This window comes from Eublepharis macularius, chromosome 5 (genome assembly GCF_028583425.1).
Source record: "Eublepharis macularius isolate TG4126 chromosome 5, MPM_Emac_v1.0, whole genome shotgun sequence".
NCBI classification, from domain to species: domain Eukaryota; kingdom Metazoa; phylum Chordata; class Lepidosauria; order Squamata; family Eublepharidae; genus Eublepharis; species Eublepharis macularius.
Genome location: NC_072794.1, coordinates 173,782,322 through 173,803,510, shown reverse-complemented (window position 1 = coordinate 173,803,510; position 21,189 = coordinate 173,782,322). Strand labels below are relative to the sequence as shown.

Below are 21,189 nucleotides of genomic sequence, written 5' to 3'. Positions count from 1 at the left end.
TGAGGGGGGACCCACCGCATCCCTAGGTAGCCGATTCCACTGCTGGGTTACTGTTAACATGAAAGAAGTTCTTCCTAATATCCAGCGAGTAACTTGCCTCCTGTACTTGAAACTGTTTCGAGTCCTATCCTCTGTTGTCAACAGGAACAGCTCCCTTCCCTCCTCTAAGTGACAGTGTTTTAAATAGGGCGGAGTTTAGGAGGGGAGGGACTTCAGCAGTATATAATTCCATAGAATCCACTCTCCAGAGAAACTATTTTGCCAGGGGAACTGATCTATATGGCCTGGAAATCAGTTGTTATTCCGGGAGATCTCCAGCTACCACCTGGTGGCTGGCGACCCTAAGTGGCGGCCATGGGAGTGGAATGTCTGGACGCTGCATGGAAAGCGCAGTCCTTCGCAGTCTCCTGCCCCCCCCCACTTGATTCCGCTCCCTTTGGTCTCTAGACATCCCTCTCCGGAGCCCACCCCCAGCCCCTATTCCTCGAGGTCCTGAGCACTGAGAAGAAAGCCCTCCCCTGGAGGCTGCTGTCCGCTTCCCCACTCCGTGCCAGCGACCCCTTCCTGATGGGTGCAGAAGGAGGAACTGGCCCCTTGCATCAAGTAACCACCAACCACAATAAATTTATAGCTGAAATCTTGATGCTGGCAAGCATTACAGGAGGCTAAAGCTGCAATCCTAAAGACGTTATTAGGCAAACTCCATTCTAAGTATAATGAGGAAAGGGACTGAAAAGAAAACAGCCGATATGGTAAGGCCTGTCTCTGTTAGGCCTCATGTGCAATGTGTGTGTGTTATGTGCCATCAAGTTGCTTCTGACCTATGATGACCTGGTGAATGAGAGACCTTCAGAACATCCTCTCGTTAACAGACTTGCTCAGATCCTGCAAATTGGAGCCATCTCGTTTTGGACTTTCCTCTTTTCCTGCTGCCTTCCACTTCTCCTAGCATTATTGACTTTTCCAGAGTTTTGTTATTTAACTTCTAGGGAGAATTCAGGCTTGATTTGATTTAGTACCCACTTATTTGTCTTTTTCACCATCCATGGAACTGGCAAAACTTTCTCCAGCAACAGTATGTGGCATCCTCTGTGCAACTCTAGCCATCGCATTGCCGCCAACAACAACAACAACATACTTTGTAAACTGCTCTGAGAGGGTGTTAAGTCGTCCTAAAGGGTAACATATAAATCAAATAATTCAAAAAGCACTTGATTAAGAAATTACCAGAAGGAACTTCAAAGCTGTTGCAATCAGGTTATGTAAAGTCTGAAATACTGTACTTGTTAATTCGTTTCGCGTATTTCATTAGTGATGCCCGTTTTCAAACTGACTGTTTTTTTAGGGCTCACTTGCAAAATATAACCATGCCACGTTCCCCTTCCTTACATTCATACATACATATATACGTGTGCGTGTGTGTATAGTGTTTAGTATTTTAAAACGTATCGGTCTCTTGAACTGCAAGCTGTATCTCACGGCCATTTTGCACCTTATGCAGGCACAAACCCAGTTTTGCGACTGAGCCTCCTGTCATCTTCATACTCAAGTTATCCCATTTCCCCGCCTCTCTCCAGAGCTCACAACCCACCTGTGAAAGAATCACAACCCGCTTTTGGTCCCAATCACAGTTTAAGACCCACTGAGACTTAATCCCTGTGGAGTTTGTGTAGCATTGGAATAATCTGATGGCTTGAAACAATCTAAAGGGTAACCAGAAGGATTGAAGCAGGAAGAATGAAGTATATATTATAACTAGAAATGTAATACAAATGAATAAAACTCCAGTATATAATTTAATCAATTTACAAAAATATGATTAAAAACAGCAGCAGTGAGGTTCAACGTATTTTGTCATTGTTTGGAACAATCTGGAGCCACTGCTCTTTTGCAGCTCCTGGGCTCTCCACCTCTTCATGCCTGACATACTTTTCTTCATGCATCCTTGGGACTTTCCCATCAAAGTGCCTCCCCTTGTGCTGAGAGGGAGGAGGGCAGGCTCCTTATCTGGAGTTGCCGTGCCCAGATCATCTAACCTCCAGCCCCCCAGCCCAGCACACAGTATGTTTAGGCTCACTGAAACAGGTTCTACTCAGCAGTGGGAGGAAAATGCTCTTCCTACCCCAAAACTCTTGGAAGAGTCACTCAAAAGCATGCAGGGAGAGGGGATAACAGAGGTGGAAGATCCATTGGGTGTGGCACTGAAGTGCAGTAGGAGAGGGGTTGACTTCCAGGGAAAGGGTCAAGAAGGGAGGGAGATTCTGATGGGAATTCTTTGCCTGTCCCCGGTTCTGAGAGCCCCAAAGCCCGTCTTGGGCCTACCACTGACCCGAAAGCAAGATCCATCCCAAAGCCAGCAGTCCAGGTTCCACTCCTCTGCTTTCTCGAATGACTCCATTCTGCATGTCCATCTATGGTTTTTATTGGGGCATTGGACATTCATGCTCTTCCCCTTCTCCTATTAGACTACAGGGAGCAAGGGCTTCTCCTTTTCCCCTGTTGCATCCTTACTCCCTGATTTACTAGCACTCGGGTTCATTTGGGTAAAATCCTGGCCCTTCCACAATTAGATCCAGAGGAGTTGGCCATGTTAGTCTGTAGTATCAAAATAGTAGAGAGTCCAGTAGCTCCTTTAAGACTAACCAACTTTACTGTAGCATAAGCATTTGAGAACCACAGCTCTCTTCATTAGACGCATTGTCAGCTTTCAAGAACCACAGCTCTCTTTGTCAGATGCATGAGGAAGAGAACTTCGTCAGTTGAAGATGCATCTGACAAAGAGAACTGTGGTTCTTGAGAGCTTATGCTAAAGTCAAGTTGGTTAGTCTTAAAGGTGCTACTGGACTCTTTACTATTTTGCTTCCACAATTAGTGAGAGTGGAGTAAAAGAGAGGTGGGGCCTTGGCATACAGAGAGAAGAGGCAGCCCTTAATTTGGGAGCTTTCCATTCACAGCTGCCTGTTGTGTGATATCCCAGCAGGGTGGCACTTGGGGAGAAGTTATCAGCACGCCAACCACTGGTGTGTGGCATCCCCTGGGGGAGGTGCAATACTCTCCCCTTGTTGTGCAATCTGTATATGTGCCCCCTCGTCCAGTTGGTGCGGAGTTTCGGACTGGGCTGTCACCAGTATGAAGATGACACCTAGCTGTATTTGTTGATGGACAGCTGGCCTGGCTGTCCTCCTGAAGACCTGATTAAAGCTTTGGAGGCTGTCTAGATAAATGAAACAGAGTAGACTGAAGTTGAATCCCATGAAGTTAGAGGTCCTGTACTTAGGCCATGGAGTGTCGTAGAGGGGGATCCAGGTCCTAGCCATTGATGGGGCACCACTTGTGCCCATTCCATCAGTCAAGAGTCTTGGCGTGACGCTGGACTCTTCCCTGTCAATGGAGGCCCAGGTCACAGCAGTCACCCCATCTGCTTTTTACCACCTTCAGCAGGCCAGACAACTTGCCCCCTATCTTTCAACCCATGACCTAACAACAGTGATCCATGCAACAGTCACCTCCAGACTGGACTACTATAATTCGCTCTATGCAGGGCTTCCCCTGAGTCTGACCTGGAAATTACAGTGGGTCCAGAATGCTGCTGCATTCTGGTGGGTACACCATAAAGGACACACAACTCCAACTTTGCAGCAGCTACACTGGCTCCCCATGGAGTTCTGGATCAGGTTCGAGGTGTTAGTTTTGACCTATGAAGTCTTAAATGGACTGGGACCAGCATATCCGAGGGACTGCCTCTCCCTGTATGTGCCCCGGAGGGCGCTGAGATCAGCAGGTAAACCCCAGCTGGTGGTGCCTGGGCCCAGGGAAGCTCAACTGGCCTCGACCAGGGCCAGGGCCTTTTCAGTCCTGGCCCTGACCTGGCCCCGAACTCTCTGTTGGAAGACAGGGCTGCCAAGATCTTCCATCTTTCAGCACCCCTGCAAGACAGAGATGTTCCACCAGGCATATGGTTGAGGCCAACATGAAATCCATCAATGAGTCTCCCTGCCCATCTCCTACCTGAGGGGGGCCATATGGCCACCTGCCCCCCCACACATGAGCAGCCACAAGATGCTGATCCAGACCCTCACCCTTTTTATATATGGTGAGTAGGTGGGGGGATTGTGAAATTTGTGGGTTTTTTTATAATATTTTTTATTTTTAATTACTAACATTCAGACTACAACCAAACTACAAACAGAAAAAGGAAAAAGGAAACAAGGGGAAAGGTAAAAAACAACATAAAACATAAACTACAACTACAAGTATTGAATTCCCTTCATAATACTATTCTTTAAAGGTAAACTTTCTCATATGCTATTAGATTGGCAGATCTTATACAATACAAACTACAGTCAGGATCAGGTCTTCTCCCCCCCCCCCCCGGCGTCTCGGTCTCAATTCTCTCTGAACAGCTACACTAGCTGCGCTCACTCCCTCCTCCCCCCTCCCCCCTCCAGATTCTGAATCTTCTTCTTGCTGGAACTCTTGATGATTAAGCACAAAATCCCTCAGCTGTACTTCCGAGGTTATCTTGTAGGCTTGGTCTTTATATCTAAACCAGATGCCTTCCGGAAATAACCATTTATATTTTATGTCACACTTTCTCAGAAGAACTGCAAACCTTTTGTATTTGAATCTTCTCTTCCGAGCTAAAAATGGAACGTCCTTCGGTATCTTAACCTTGTTGCCCAGAAAGTCCAAGTCCACATTAATCGAATTGTATAAGATGGTGTCCCGAGTCTTCTTAGATGAAAAATCAATAATAATCTTGCGAGGCAGCTGACACTTCGTTGCATATGTTGAAGATGTCCGACGGACTTCCAGAATATCGCTTTTTACCTCTTCTTTAATTGCCTTTGCGAATGACGCTAAAAGTTCCGACACCAAATCCTTTAAATTTTCACTTTCCCCCTCCTTCACATTCTGTAAACGCAATACTGTCTGAGCACGATCCACTTGTAGTCCTATCAATTGATTCTCCAGAAGCTTTACTTCTTTATTTGTAGCTCTCATGAGTGTTGCATTTTCCCAGGCAGATTTCTCTGCTTCGAGCACTACCTCTTTAATGGTTTTCACTTCATTTTCAACTGAGCCAACCCTTTGTCCGATTTCATTTAGCTTGTCAACAAAGGGCTTCATAGCTTCAACGACCGACCGTTTAACCACCTCTTCAAGAGTCTCTCCCTTCCCCAGCAACGCAGCCGAAACCGATTTGCCCTCCGCGGGGCTCTGCTTTTTCGTTGCCATCTTAGGGGAGGGGGGGGGAGTCCGCCAACTAGGTTCCAAAATTCAATGAAGGGGAAGATTTCCGGACCTTCTTAAGCGTCAACTCCCACCAATCCTTCGCATACGCTTAGAATAACAGAAGGGATCCGCTTACTTACAGGTTTTCACCTTAAATCTGCTTGTTGCCGTTCTCCATGGCCCGGCAGCACGCGATGTGCTGCTCAAGTCTGCCGGCCTCCATAGGAGCAAACGGGCAATTTACCCCCTGGATCAGCTTCAGGGGGTTCTTCCCGCAGTGCTCCGGACCCTGCCCCCCTAACTGGGAGTCCTGGGGCTTAACCCTTGCAGGTCAACCTCCCGGTCAGGCTGCTCAGCCGCTTCCTCCCGGACCTGTGGAGAGGAGCATCCAACATGGCTGGGAAAACGAAAACGAATCAAAATTTGTGATTTTATTGTACTCCTGTATTTTATCTTTTTTATTGTAACCCACCCTAAGCCTGCTCGTGGGGAAGGCAGACTATAAATCAAATAAATAATAATAATAATAATAATAATAATAATAATAATACACAAGCAACAGCCCTTTTCTCCTCTCCCCAGAGATTCAGAGTATGCAGGCAAGCTAAAGACACGCAGAACCTGGTCAGGGAACAAAACGTACCCAACATCCAGGAAGGAGCTGGCTTTCCATTTACAGAAAATCTTCATCTCAGGGTTAGTTCACCTGTAATGTTTTGGCTGTAGGCAGGGCTTTTTTCTGGGAAAAGAGGTGGTGGAACTCAGTGGTGGACCACACAATGACATCACGTTGGGTCAGCTGGAACAAAGGGGGAGTTTAAGTCGCTCTTGGTGAAAATGGCCACATGGCCGGTGGCCCCGCCCCCTGATCTCCAGACAGAGGGGAGTTTAGATTGCCCTCTATGCTGCTAGAGCAGTGTGGAGGGCAATCTAAACTCTCTCTTTCTGGCGATCAGAGGGGAGGGCACACTGGCCATGTGACCATTTTCAAGAGGTGCCGGAACCCCGTCCCACTGCGTTTGAGCTGAAAAAAGGCTCTGGCTGTGGGTCATATGAACAAACCTGAGGCTTCCTTATGCACAATCAGACCTTGGCCCATCATAGTCAGTATTGTCTACTTTGGCAGAGTTCTTCAGGTCTTTCTCCTGACCTACTGTAGATTCTCTAAGTGGAGAGGACAGGGATTGAATCTCTGACCTTCCGCATGCCAAGCAGTTGCCCTGACATGGAGCCATGGTCCCTCCTAAGCAAGCCCCTAATAAAGGAAGGTTCATAGCCCAGCAAGTAGAATGCTTTGCAGTCAGTTGTGGGTTCCAGGAACTGCACCACGAGACCCAGGTTCTTTCTCCTCCTGAGTCTCCTTGCTCTTTGGACTGAGCTGTCCAAGTGGTCCAAAGCAGCCTTCTCCACCAGTAGGTACGGAGAACAGCCAGAAAGGGGCCCCATCGCATCTCTTGGTCTGGGAGTCAGGGCAACAGCTGGATAATGCTTCGTATCTTACCTCTAAAATAGTAAAGAGTCCAGTAGCACCTTTTAAGACTAACCGACTTTATTGCCTTAAAAGTGCTACAGAACTCATTACTATTTTGCATGGCTAACTTCTTTGAATCTATAGCTTACCTGTGTTATGCTACCTCTAGGGCACATTAGCTTAAGAAACGTGGAACCCAGGGGTTCCAAAAGAGGAGTCGGTCCCTTTGGGATGTTATACTGTTTGCTTTGGTTCCTGGCTATTAGTATCTTAATCTAAAAGGGAGGAAAACTGAAACAATTTTTTTCCCAATTCCCAATGGTAGTACAGAATATCCCCAGAGCTGTTCTAGCTCACCAAGTGCTGGATTCAGAGCACTTAAGCAAGTGACGACAGCCCAAGACATCAAGAACAGGCAATGGGACCGCCCTGATGCTCTTTGGGAGCAACCGGTGCTGTTCAAGAAACTATGGCTTCCTGGGATAATGTATGATGTATGAGTTAAGCAGTTAGTTCAGACTCTGGCAAGTGGAGAAGAAGCAAGCGGGCACAGTGGAGAAATCGTGGACAGCAACGAGTGGACTGGAGTGGTACACGTAGACAGCTGTTGCAGGCCAGGCCTGAATGTTCTTTCCCTAGACCACGGTCTGATCCAGAGCAGGAACAGAGAGCATGGAACAAGGGGAGAAGACACGTGCTGCTCCTGGCTGTGGCCGAGTTCATGTTGTCCCCACCCTGGGCATCCGGTCTTAAGGAAATGGACCCTGAGGCCTTACGAGAAGCAGGCTGGCCTCTTTCTTTCTGATGGATTCTCCTTGATGACTGCGTATGAGAAAGGCCAATGGCTACTCCAGGGCCCAGGGAGGCTCAAGACTGTGCAGCCGGTGCCATCCTGGATTCTTTGAAATGACCACCACACAACTGGAACTTGCAAAGTTTACTTTATTCATCATCCACCTCCAACATGACCCTTCAAAGCTGAGCCAAGAATGAGGTTCTCTTGGGGTTCCTCAGGTGGAGAAACTTCAAGATCAGAAAGCAGGATTAGGGCCTGCATTGGTGCACTGGCTCTCGAAGGAGGCAGGTCTTCTGCACGGGCTGCTGTCAAGGGTTCTGCAGTTCAGACGAGGTTAGTCTGCCAGAAGGAAAAGGCAGTTAGAGATCCAGGAGGGGTCACATGAAGGCAGTGAGATGAGCTCAGCTGGAGATGACGACCCTCCAGGCATAGATATTTCCCACCTCTCCTCCCACCAACTTCTCAGCTGACTTTCAGAACACTTCACATACCTATTCTTTGGTAACATAAACTGAAAACAGTTAATGTGATCCAGTTTAAACCATTTTTTGAAAAGAAAACTGGAAGAAGAACAGAATGAAATATGATGGAAAGCCAGCAGGAGGGGGAAATCTCCAGTGCTCTACAGGCCTAGAACACGTCACGAGTGGGTTGAACAGCAGGACGCTGGACAGAGGCCAGGAGCTCCCAGTCTGAATTTCTATTGGGGCATGAAACTCAGTCGATGTCACTTAGTATTCCAACTATTTCACCAGGCTTATATCCTTCTGCTGACAGCGGGGGATCCCCATAACAGCGACCAGCCAAGGCTTCTTGCAGAAACTAAAGTGGGCTCAGCAAGGTGTCTTTCCTCACCTTAAGGGTAGGAAAATTTCTGTAGATTTGGGAGTTGAGCCTGAGGAGGGTGGGACCCTTGACTGGGTATTATGCCACAGAACCCACCTTCCAAGGCAGCCATTTCCCACGAGATCTCCAAGCCCCCTCCCTCAACCACCTCAGGATGGAAAGATGAGAAGGAGTCTGTGTGCAGCCTGAGCAACTGTGGGGACTGGGGTGGCCCCTCTTCCTCCTCTTCCTCTCCATTGCTGCTGCCCCCTCCTCTCCCTCCCAGAAGGAATTGGGCAGGGAAGTGTGGAGGGAAGAAGTCAGGAGTTACCAGAAGAAGAGCAGAGGTCTTGGAGGGGGTTGCAATCTGACATGGCTCCTGCCTCCCCTCATGTAGGTCTGGTCTGCTTCTATCCCCTTTTCCTCCCCCTCTGCCCACGGCCTCCGTCAACCATGAGGTGACTCACTCATCATGACAGGGTAGAAACAGTCTGTCCTGCACACCCAGTCACAGCACTTTGGGAGTAAGGGCAGCCCGAGTCTTTTTTGTGCTTTGCGATGCACGGGGCAACAGTACCTGGTGGTGCTCTGGGACATTTCCCAGGCTTCTTTGTAACTCAAACTAACATCTCATCACAATGACACATTTTGGGAAGAGAGACACCCTGCTCTGATGCTGCACAGGCCCCATGCCTACGGGGTGCAGGTCTTCCCTGTTCCTTCTAGCGGAGGAGAGAAAAGGGCACAGACAAGTAATGGATGAATCCCTCTTTTTGTAAAGGGGTCAGTTTCATGTAGGAATATTAGCTGCACCAGGCTCCGTTCTCTTGAGATCGGATGTCATCAAAGTAGCCAGGATTGACCCTTGATGCGTGTCAAGTATCACTCGGGGGGGTGTGTGACAAAACCACCAAAGTTTCACTAGGTTTTACGGTGCCAGGGCAGCCCATGATAGATGCCTCTTAACAGTAATCAACACACACATCCCACAGCAGATCACCAGAAACACTTAGTCTGCCTTCTAGACAGAGGTGTCTGCAAATATGCGAAAGTTTTTTTAATTTAAAAAGTAAATTTAATTTAAAAAGGGGGAGGAAAATGCCGAGGGTTATGTGATCACAGCAGATGCTTTAGTGCAAATCAGGAATAAAAGGGAAAACATTGTTAAAAATGGTGAGAAAATGAATTACCCTGGACTGTCCGGCGTTTCCATTGCAAGGGAGGTTTCACAAAAAATCACAACAGTAACCAGACTACCACCGTGGAGTGGGAACGGCCCAGAGCCCTAAATGGATGCTGGGCTGACAGGGCTGCAGAAGTGGAAATATGCAGTATAAATTCCCTCCTCAAAGGGGGCAGGTGGGAAGAACTCAGCTTTTCACTGAATGGTGGCAAGAAGGGGGCAGCAGAAACAGAGGTCAATATATAGGACTCCAAGAAAATATCATAGATGCAGAGGACTTAGCCGTGTTAGTCAGTATGAGCTCATACTGCATTGGAATTGGATGGTCTAGCTGTTTGGCTGCTACAAACTAACAGGGCAAACTCCTTTGAAGCCAACTGATCCACACACCAAAAGGAGATGTTTACATATACTAGCAAAGGAATGTTTTGGTTGCACCCTCCCCTCCCCCCCTAATTGCCTCTTCTCTCTCCTCCTCTTCTCCTCCCTCCTCCTCTGTATTTGACCAGTCTCTGTATCATGCATCTGACGAAGAGAACTTGATTCTCGAAAGCTTATGCTACAATAAAATTGGTTAGTCTTAAAGGTGCTACTGGACTCTTTTTGATCAAGAAAATATCATCCAGCTATACTTTCTTAAGCCTGTTAAATGCAGTCAACTTTCTTAGGGAACTTTATGGCTTCTTTTACTCATGATTTCAGAGTTTTTGGCACTCTTTAGAAGGGTTTGCCTTTTTAAGGAAGCGTAGTCAGAGAGAGAACAAACTTCAGAGCCCCAAAAGTAAAGGTGACTGTGGGCTTTATGAAGCTCGTACTGCAAATATCTGAAGGAAAGTGCTTTGCTGTAAATCTGCCATCAGCCCTTTGCTTGGTTTGGCTCTCAAGCACCTTCTCAGGGGCTTAAGACTGGAGGAGAGGGTCCAGAAGTGTGGTTGTGGATCCCTGCTTCAGTTCCTAACCTGGCAGTTTTCACACTTACACCTGCCTGCAAATCACTCTCCTGTCTTGCAGTGGTAGAACTGAAAGATCGGCCCTTCTGGAAAGGACTCGGAGGGGGGCTTCCTATTTTGGCCCACCTTAGATGGACAAATGGACATTGAATTACTTTCTACAGATGACTTACTTGGACCAGGGCACCTTCGGGCCAGGGATGCTTGGCAGATATTGCGCAAGTTTTATCTGATCTTCTTTGCAAAGATCGCTAACAGTGTTTCTCTCATTGTTTCTTTTTAACTACGTAGTAGGTGGCTATGGATCCTTGTGACCATGGAAGCCTACTGAGGTGTAATAATGACCTCTCAGCCAGTGACGACAACCCAAGACATCAACGGGGCCACTTTGATGCTCTTTGGAAGCAACCGGTGCTATTTGAGAAACGATGGCTTCCTGGGGTAACAGGGAAATCTTATGATGTTAGAGTTAATTGTTTGTGTATTGAAGTTCAGACTTCTGTCTGGTGAGCAGAGAAGAAGAAACAAGGCACAGAGGAGCAATTGTGGGCACCAAGGGGTGGGTTGGAGTGGTACATGCGGAAGTCTATTTGGAACCCAAGGAGCAGGTTTGATTTGCCACAGTTCCTCCCTCGAGAGGGGAGTGCTTTGCCGGCCAGGCCCGAATGTTCTGCGTTGACAACATAAGAGGCTTTTCTCTCTTAAAAACATGTTTTCATCTTAATATTCCACGTTATCTGATCACAATATCCTGTCATTGCATAGGGGAGTGGCATGCTAATGAGTTAATTTAAGAAGTGAGAAGTTTAAATAAATCCAAATCACAGGGCTAAATATTAAAATTACTAGATGCATAACATGAACATAAATCAATATACAAAATACATGTATTTATTGCAAAATAATGTTAAAACTATTACAGCCCCAAATTACTATCCTTCCACCGGGCATGTAAGACAGAAATCTTCCACCAGGTATATGGCTGAGGCTGGGCTAGGCCTCCACCGGCAGAGGAGAGGGGAAGACCGGATCCCTCCCTATTAGAGCCGTCCACCACCCAGTTTTAAATGAGCAGATTGACTCCCTCCAGTTAGCTGATTGCTGCTGTATATCTTAACTACATATTGTTCTTTTGTATTTCTGTCCTGTTCCTTGATTTTAACTGTTTTTAAGGTGTAAATAAATGTTTTTATTTGATGTAATCTGCCCTGGGCATGCTTGTGCAGGGAGGGTGTAATAAAAATTGAAATTAATAAATAATAATAATAAAAATTAGTGATGGAAAGCCCTGGTGGAATTGCATTGGAACCCGATCGATGGAGAGGGCGTATCTGAGTTCTTGATGCCAAGAGAAGGTGGCCCTTACCTGCAAATACTGGCTCCATGCAATCGCGCCCACAGCCAGTGCTGCAGCACTTGTCTCTTCCACCGCAGTCATAATCCGAAGAACAGCCTTCCACGCAGATGCCAGGGCCCTTTGGGATGGGGCACCTGCCAGGCTTGCCTGTAACGGAAAAGCCATAGAGCCATCAGGCAAAGGTAGGCTTCGCTCTCCACAAGGGACATGGCTGTGTGGTCTTTAAGAGGATTGGGGGAAAACATTTAAACAAAAACAGGGTTTTTTTTCCTTCTCCTATTGCAGGTCAAGATGCCAGTAACTAGGAACTAAGGCAAGCAGTGCAGTTGTGGTGCACATGCCATGTATGCAAGCATTCATGCCATTATTATGTTCTCCATATTATGCTAAGTGTGTCATAGACCAATGCCATTGTTATATTTTGCAATTTATTCACATAGTGGTTTTATGCCAGTGTTAACCACTGTTGGTTATGCATTTCATATAATTCATCTGAGAGTGTCTGGATTGCTAATTAATAATAATAATAATAACATTCGATTTATATACCACCCTTCAGGACAACTTAATGCCCACTCAGAGCGGTTTACAAAGTGTTATTATTACCCCACAACAATCACCCTGTGAGGTGGGTGGGGCTGAGAGAGCTCCAGAGAACTGTGACTTGCCCAAGGTCACCCAGCTGGCTTCAAGGGAAGGAGTGGGGAATCAAATCCGGTTCTCCAGATTAGAGTCCCGTGCTCTTAACCACTACACCAAACTGGCTCTCTATGTTCCCAAGGAGAAAGTAACCTCACTGTTCTCTCTAAGAGACATGCACTTTCACTTCTGCATGGCCTTGAGCTGGAGCTGCAGCTGCTAACTAAAATGTATCTGTTTCACAGGAGAGAATGATTCCACTCTGTGCTTTTATCTAAACTAAACTAATCCTTTCCCATGTAACTTCTTAGGTTTTTGTGCCTAAATGCAAACTGCCCAAAAGGTGAGAGAATGTTCCCTATATCTATAGTCCTGTTGTTTGAATAACCACTTCTGCCAACTTCTACCTAGGAGGAGACACCTGAACTGAATAGATCTCTGAATAAAGCTCTTCAACCAATGCACTTGTATGCTTGATGTGAGGGGTTTGGAGATCTACTTGACAGGATCTTCCACCCTAGGACTGACAGCACGGGATGATGGGGACCAGTGGTGGGGTGGGACATCTTCCAGGCCTCCCTGGGACTCCAAACAAGTTCTTGTCACAAAGACCCCTTTTGGGAAGCGAGACACCCTGGCCTGTGCGTGGTTCCCTCAGACGGAACAGGAAGAACCATCCCAAAACCACATCCGCAAGCTAAGGGCTTTTCCTCTCTACTCCCCATTAGGGTGATTCGTGGTGGAAAGCCCTGGTGGAATTGGCCATCTCTGTGCAAATTGCATTCGGAAGCCTCTGGTTGATGAGGGCACATCAGAGTCCCCAATGCCAACAGAAGGTGGCCCTTACTTGGGAATACTGGATCCATGCACACACGCCCACAGCCAGTGCCGCAGCACTTCTGTCTTCCATGGCATGAAGAGTCTGAAGAACAGCCTTCCACACAGATGCCAGGGCCCTTTCGGACAGGGCAGCTGCCAGGTTTGCCTGTAACAGATCAGCCATTTAGCCATCAGGCAAAGGTAGGCTTTGCTCTCCACACACCCACCCCATATTATCCCATCTCCCCACACTACACCACGAGTAGAATCCTCTGAGATCCTTCGGCCTTGGTAAGCGACATGGCTGTGCTGTCTTTAAGGGGAACTCAGAAAAAATAGTTTTAAAAAAAAGGGTTCCCCCCCCAAAAAATTGCAGACCAAGATGCCCGGAACCAGGAACTAAGGCAAGCAATGCCGTTGAGTTGCCCAGGGTGACGGGGTCCAGTGGTGGGGTGGGACATCTCGCAGGCCTGTCCCAGTAACAATCTGGCCATATCCCAGGACAACCCGTTGTTTCAAAGATCCCTTTGGGGAAGAAAGACGCCCTGATCTGATGCGGCACGGGCTCCATGCACTCCGGAAACCAGAAGAATACTTTGAATGGAACTCTAGGGCCTCTGATTGGCTGGCCTGTCTCTGGAGTTTGCACATGGGCAGAGTCCGCAGGATAGGTTTCAAACTCCGGAGACAGGAGGAACTTTGGGGTCGATTGCCCCAGAGGCCCATCCTTTGGGCCCCAAGGACTGTAGTTGGTGCTGGCTTGTGAGCGGTTCTCGAACAGGAAGAACCATCAGAAAACCACATCAGCAAGCCTAAAGCTTTCTTTCTCCACTCCCCACTGGTGGCGGAAAGCCCTGGTGGAAATGGCCATTCCTGTGCAAATGGCATTTGGAAACCTATCAGTGTGTGGGGGGGGGGGTGCATCTGATATCCGTATGCCAATAGAAGGGCACCCTTACGTCTGAATTCTGGATCCATGCACTCACGCCCACAGCCAGTGCCGCAGCACTTCTGCCTTCCAGGGCATAAAGAATCCGAAGAACAGGCATCCAGACAGGTGACAGGGGGCTTCGGGATGGGGCACCTGCCAAGTTTGCCTGTAACAGAACAGCCGTTTAGCCAACCAGGCAAGGATGGGCTTTACTGTACACAAACCACCTCCATATCTACCCCTCTCCCGACATTACACCCTGAGTAGAATCCTCTGAGATACTTTGGCCTTGGCAAGGGACATGGCTGTGCTGTCTTTAAGGAGAATTGGACAGATTCAGCACATCTTGGTAAAAATGCAAACAGAGGCAGGACTGTTGCCTTCTCCCATGATGTCACATGACCCTCTTTTAAGTTCTTTGCTATCATGGCCCATGTCTCAAAGGCTCCCATCCTGTGGTGTCTCCCTGACATCTCCCGGAGTCCCCACCCATCTCTTCAGGCTGCAACTGCTGCCCATCCCAGCCCCTGGAGGCCTGTAGACTTCCCCCCTCTTCCCTAGCCATCACCCCCCTTCTCCCCCTTATTGACTCAATGTCAAAAAGGTTCAAGGCGGCATCAACTGAGTAATGAGTCTTCTCCCGAACACTGTACATCACCACAGAGACACAGGGACAAGGAGGGCTGTGTCTTATCATCTCAGGACAAACAAAGTAAGCACTTGAGATGAGAAAACCATTCAAGACCCCCCCCCCCCGCCTTCCCCATTGTGGGCTGGAAGAAAGATGCCCCGAGGCAGGGTCGGAAGGGGCTGCTTACCTTTAGCAGACGCGGGGGGCATCAGAGCCCAGAGAGCGAGGAGCCCGGCCAAAAGGAGGAGGTGGGCACCAGGCTTCATGGTGAGATGCCTCTGGTTGCTTGGGCCCTCCCTGAAAGCTTTATATCCCAACCCCAGCCAGGGGCCGCCTACAGGATGCAGCCCCGCCCAGAGAGATGGCAGGGAACACAGCAGAAGTGGTGGCGACTGTTGTGGTGCAAGAGACCTCAAGGAGGCGTGCCACGGCCCAGTTCCTGCAGCTGAGCAAGTCAGAAGGGTCTCCCTCCTCCGTGTGCATCAGACGTCAGGGACATTCTATCTTGTTTATGGCAACAGAAGTTTGATATCTGCAGGGGGAAACCCTCTCACAATTCCTGGGGTTCTTAGCAGGTTAACAAGCTTGTGGTAAACATCATATGCTTGGGCTTCCCAAATGTTTTTGACAAGGGCCCTCACAAAGGACTTCGGAGTAAACTTGGCAATTATGGGAACAGAGGATGGGGCCCCTTGTGAGTGAAAGTCAACCAGCATGGCCGAGTGGCTAGAGTGTCAGACGAGGGATTAGAGGGCCCAGGTTTGAATGCCCCCCTCTGCCATAGAAACTTGTTAGGCCATCACATGCTCTCCGCCTAACCCACCTCACATGGTTGTTGTGCAGATTAATTGGCAAATATGAGACTTACAGAAGTTGCTTTGGATCCCCCACTGGGGAGGAAGGTGGAATATTTAAAAATGTCCAATCAACAAGTTGGATCCTGTGCACGTTTCCATGGGTGCAAGCGCAACCCCCCCCCAATATCACCTGTTCCTTGAACTCTTTGGTCCCCAGAGAGCAGGATTTCAAGGGGGTTTCAGAGAATCCTAGAGTTGGAAGGGGCCCTACAGACCATCCAGTCCAACCCCTGCCCAGTGCAGGATCAGCCTAATGGATTCCCAACAAGGATTCGCCCAGCCACTCCTTGAAGACTGCCAAGGAGGGGGAACCCACCACGTCCCCAGGCAGCCAATTCTGCAGCTAAATTCTTCTTTTAAAATAATAATATTTTATTTAAACAATCAACATTGAGCAGTACACAAAAGATAAAAAGAAAATAAAAATCAGAGTAGTGGAACTACATAATATTTCTCCACTCCATCCCCATACATACTTAAAATACTTTACAATCAACATTTTATATTTTGCATTTTATATTCAACATTATATTCAACCTTATCACTGTCCGCATATTAGCTTATTAATTTAACTATCCATCTATTTTAATATTAATTATACTTAATTCTCCTAAGATTACATGGCTGGATGGCCCTTAATGTGAAGAATTTTTCCCGTATGTCCAGCCGATATCTTCCCTCCTGTAGTTTAAGCCCATTGTTTCGAGTCCTGTCCTCTGCTGCCAACAGGAACTGCTCCCTCCCCTCCCCTAAGTGACAGCCTTTTATATACTTAAAGGGAGCAATCGTGTCTCCTCTCAGCCTCCTCTCCTCCAAAATGGACATTCCCAGGCCCCTCCGTCTTTCCTTGCAGGGCTGGGCCTCCAGGCCCCTGAGCACCCTGGTTGCTCTCCTCTGCACCCGGTTCCACTTTGTCCACATCCCTTCTGAAGTGAGGCCTCCAGAACTGCACACAATACTCCAGGTGGGGCCTGACCAATGTGCTATGTCAGAAATGCATGCCAACATATCTGCCATAAAGGTGTTTTGCATATGCTGCTGATCCTCTGAGAATGTGTTAAGTTCTATACTGATATGTGAGTGTGTGTCATGCCTTTCGCTGGTCGGCTTGTGGCTGTTACATTTATCTCACTGGAGCTTTCGCTTCTGGAGCAGACCGGAGAATGGCTTTGGATGCCAAGTGAAGTCTGGGAGCTGAAAATAACTTCTTTCTTTTTCTTTCCCAGGCTCCTCCTCACCCTTTCCCCTCCCCTCCCCGCCCCGGCTCCTTTGCACCAGAATCCTAACCATCCCTATCCTAAAGGGCAAGAATTTTCCCTATAACTAAAGCTAACCATTCCTACCCACGTGACGCCACGTCGCCTCTGCCAATGCTGTAGCAGGTGTACACCGAACTGATAGATCCTGAATAAAGCATGCACTGGAGTGTCTGATGTGAAGTACTATTTGGGTCACGTGATATGGTATATAGTAGGACAATGACATTCTGTGAATTGGATGTTATGTCTTCATTGATAAACCGGAAGATTGCATTCGCCTTTTTTGCTGCTGCATCACACTGGCTCTTCATATTTAGCTTTCCATCCACCCGTATCCCAAGATCATGTTCACACAGTGCTGCCTGGAAAGATACGGCCCATTCAGCATGCATGCTTTGTAGTTCTGTTACTCAGGTGGAGAACCTGGCATTAACCATTTTAAATTGCATCTGTCTGTGATAATAGCAGAACTGGAAACACTCACATTACCAAGCTACGCACTTTATTCCTAGAGAAAACCAGATCTAATATATGTCCCCCCATTCCCATAGGGATTCAGTTCCAAGAAACCAGGCAATGCTGTAACTATGCCACACGCAACCTGCCACTTATTTATTTAGTTATATTTATTTACATTATTCATATTCTTACTTTCTCACTGAGACTCAGGCAGATTACATAGACTTTTGGAAGAGCCGAATGTGGTTTTTATTCCAGCTGTGGTAAGGATGGATAACATGTGTGAACTGGGCCTCAGTATGGAAAAAAGAGAATTCCTATCAGGTATTCTACTATTTTGAAAGTTGTTAAGAGGGGCGGCCATGTGGGTGGAATGTCTGGACGCTGCATGGAAAGCGCAGTCCTTCGCACTCTCCTGCCCCCCCCCACTTGATTCCGCTCCCTTTGGTCTCTAGACATCCCTCTCCGGAGCCCACCCCCAGCCCCTATTCCTCGAGGTCCTGAGCACAGAGAAGAAAGCCCTCCCCTGGAGGCTGCTGCCAGCTTCCCCACTCTGTACCAGTGACTCCTTCCTGATGGGTGCAGAAGGAGGTGTCAGGTTCAGAATGCTTCCCTATGTATTTACAATACACGTGTACCAGTCCAGATATTGCATCTGGGCCAGTGGACTATAATGGTTGCATTTTTCAGTAAATCTTTTGAAAACAACGGACTCTTGTCTGATTGCAGAAGGTAGTCTGGATTACAACTATTATTTAGCCACAGTTCTGACAGGAGGAACTGGCCCCTTGCATCAAGTAACCACCAACCACAGTAAAATTATAGCTGAAATCTTTATGCTGGCAAGCAAGACAGGAAAGTAACACTGAAATCCTAAAGACGTTATTAGGCAAACTCCATTCTAGGAATAATGAGGAAAGGGACTGAAAAGAAAACAGCCGATATGGTAATGCCCATCTGTGGTAGGCCTCATGTGGAGTGTGTGTGTGTGTGTGTTATGTGCCATCAAGTTGCCTCCCACCTGTGATGACCCTAGGAAGGAAAAACCTCCAAAACATCCCATCATTAATAGACTTGCTCAGATCTTGCAAAATGGAGAACATGGCTTCTTTGATTGAGTTAACCCATCTTGTTTTAGGATCTTCCTCTTTCCCAGCATTGTTGACTTTTCCAGAGAGTCCTCATGATGTGCCCAAAGTACAATCGCTTTAGTCTTGTCATTTTAGCTTCTAGGGAGAATTCAGGCTTGATTTGATCTAGAAGCCACTTATTTGTCTTTTTGGCCATCCATGGGATCTGCAAAACTCTCCTCCAGTATCACCATGTGGAATACTATGTACAATTCAGGTCATCATGTCCTGAAAATGGTACTGGAGAGTTGGAAAAGAACAGAATAGGGCAACTAAGATGACTCTGGGGTTAGATCCCCTCTCCTACGATGTAAAGTGCATTCGTTTATTATCAAAGTGCAGTCGGGCTTAAAGTGCCAGTCATATACCATGCAATCAATACATGTGATCCTATATCCTACACAATTCAGTACAATACAATACAATACATAATATAGCACAGATATCTAGACCAATCCTCAATCAGTATAAATAAAGTCGCTGTGACAAGAAGTCTTCAGGACCAACGGGTAAGTATACATCTATATACTTGTTGATGTTCCTTTAAGAAGTGAAGATGAAAGGAAGGCAAGTAAATGTAGCATCAAAGAAGATTCACTGATGGTTTTTAGGTGTCTAGTCGCTGAAGTGTCTAAAGGGTGTCTGGCTGCTGAACTGTGCTCATGATGATCCGTGGCACTGAAGAAAATTCTTTTTTTTTCTCTTGCCACTGGTCATTTAGATCACCCGAACACGTGCCCCAAGTGGCCTGTTTCCAGTGCACCAACACCTCCAACTGAGGCAAAGACTGCTTCCTCACCAAGAAGTGCTGGTTGCCTGGAATCAGGTACTGCCAAACAACCTGATTGATCGATTGGTTGGTTGGTTGGTTGGTTGGCACCTTGCTCCTCTTTTTTAGTGGCTGTACAGAGACAAGAGGCAGCCATTAATTTGGGGCCTTCATTCTCACTCACAGCTGCCTGTTGTGTGATACACAAAAAACCCGCCCATTTCTCTTCTCTCCGGAGATGCAGAGGAGGCAGGCATGCTAAAGACACGCAGAGCCTGGTCAGGGAACAAAACGTAGCCAACGTCCAAGAAGGAGGGTTTTTTTCCCATGCAAACTGGACGGTTCAGCATTTACTGAACATCTTCAGCTCAGAGTTACATCACCTGTAATATTTGGGCTACAGTTCATACGAACGTACACGGGAGGTCCAGAGGCCAGGTCTACTTACTGTACAATATTATGGCAAGTAGACTGGGGCTCTGCAGGTCCAGCATGCAAGTTGCTTTACCACCACAAGTACCCCCTCTCCATGCAGCAGATCGAGGCTTGTGGGTGGAAACCGTGGTGGGGTATTAGCAGGCAAGCAACCCTCCCCCACCTGTGCCCCCTTCCCCACAGCAGACCGAGGCTTGGGCAGGATCTTTAGGAGGGGAAGCACAGTCAAGACAAGCACAACCCATGACGGCTTGATCCAATCGGGGCTGGGGAGAGCAGAGCCAACAGCTTTGCCAATCCATAGTGAGTAGACCTGGCCTTCGAACATGCGAAGGCCATGGCTGCTCCTCATGCAATGCCATGGCAAGTAGATCTGACCTTCCTTTGAGTGGGGCTGCAACGGTCCATCAGCAGAAGCACTCTGAAGCCCACTCCCCAGCCGGGAGGAGCCACAGACCAGATGCAATCAGAAGGGGAAGGGGGAAGCCGCTCCGCGCTCAACAGGACACACGTTGATTTCCTGTTTCGGGAATCTTTTTCAAGAGCGCATAATAATAGTAGTGCTATTCACATCGCTTGACTCTCCCCTCTTTTCCCATATGGATACCAGATACCTGGTATCTGGTATCCATTTGTGTGCGAAGGCCAGATGGACCCGCCCTGCAAAGCGAGGGCAGGTCGATCTGGTCTCTGCTGGTTCGGATGCCCGGTCTGCTTCCTGTGCAAGGCTACTGCCAGTAGACCTGGGCTCTGCAGGTCCGGCATGCAAGTCAGGTTATGCGACGCCCGCGCTCCTCTCCACGCAGCAGGCTGAGGCTTGGGAGGGCTCCTTGGAAGGCATTGTGCAGGCAAGCCAGGCCTGCCCTGATCGGGGCGGGGAAGGCAGAGCCGACCACTTTGCCCAGCCACGGCAAACAGACCTGGCCTTCAGACGGGTGGAGGCCAGGCCTACCTGCCTGGGCCCTTCAAAGGTCCAGTGGTTTGATGGCACTGCGCCTGCGCAAGAGAGTCGTTGGATAGGCGGCAAGGAAATTATGTTATAGGATGATAAATATAGTGGAAATAAGGATTTTTGAAAATTATTTTTTAAGATAAGGAGTAGAAATAGGTCAGAATTCTTAATAGTACTTTATCTTAATATTCTTAATCAGTTACATTAAGTCATAAGCAGTATTACTGTTAATAATGTTTTTTCCCCATTATTACTAAAATAGCAAGTAGAAAGAGGTTCAAAATTTGAATTTTGCCTGTGTTGTTTATTTGGAAAAATATTTGCTTAAGAGGCTTAATTATTATTCCAATTACTATTTTAGTATCTATAAAGACTGTGACTTCTGTACTCTCCATTTTAACAATCCTTGTAGCACACAGTTTTATATCAGCTTTACTTGTCCCCTTTTTTCCCTTTCTTTTCTGTACTCCCTTTTTGTTTCAATAAAAGAA

General features: G+C 47.5%; 1 protein-coding gene across 1 annotated transcript; it reads right to left on the bottom strand.

Annotated features, from left to right (window-relative positions):
• Positions 1-7,769: 7,769 nt before the first annotated feature.
• LOC129330455 (WAP four-disulfide core domain protein 3-like) lies at positions 7,770-15,103 on the bottom strand. Its single transcript, XM_054980489.1, has 5 exons — positions 15,025-15,103; positions 14,235-14,372; positions 13,304-13,441; positions 11,827-11,964; positions 7,770-7,841 (listed from the first exon to the last, which is right to left on the bottom strand). Exons 1-5 carry the CDS (start codon positions 15,101-15,103, stop codon positions 7,837-7,839), a joined length of 498 nt encoding a protein of 165 aa, XP_054836464.1. The 3' UTR covers positions 7,770-7,836.
• Positions 15,104-21,189: the final 6,086 nt, after the last annotated feature.

Excerpts from the sequence above, each read along its gene's own strand:
- LOC129330455 (XM_054980489.1), bottom strand. The coding sequence starts at position 15,103 with ATGAAGCCTGGTGCCCACCTCCTCCTTTTGGCCGGGCTCCTCGCTCTC. Across the intron at positions 14,373-15,024 it reads GCCCCCCGCGTCTGCTAAAG|GCAAACTTGGCAGGTGCCCC; the intron begins GTAAGCAGCCCC and ends GTTCTGTTACAG. Across the intron at positions 13,442-14,234 it reads CATGGATCCAGAATTCAGAC|GCAAACCTGGCAGCTGCCCT; the intron begins GTAAGGGTGCCC and ends GATCTGTTACAG.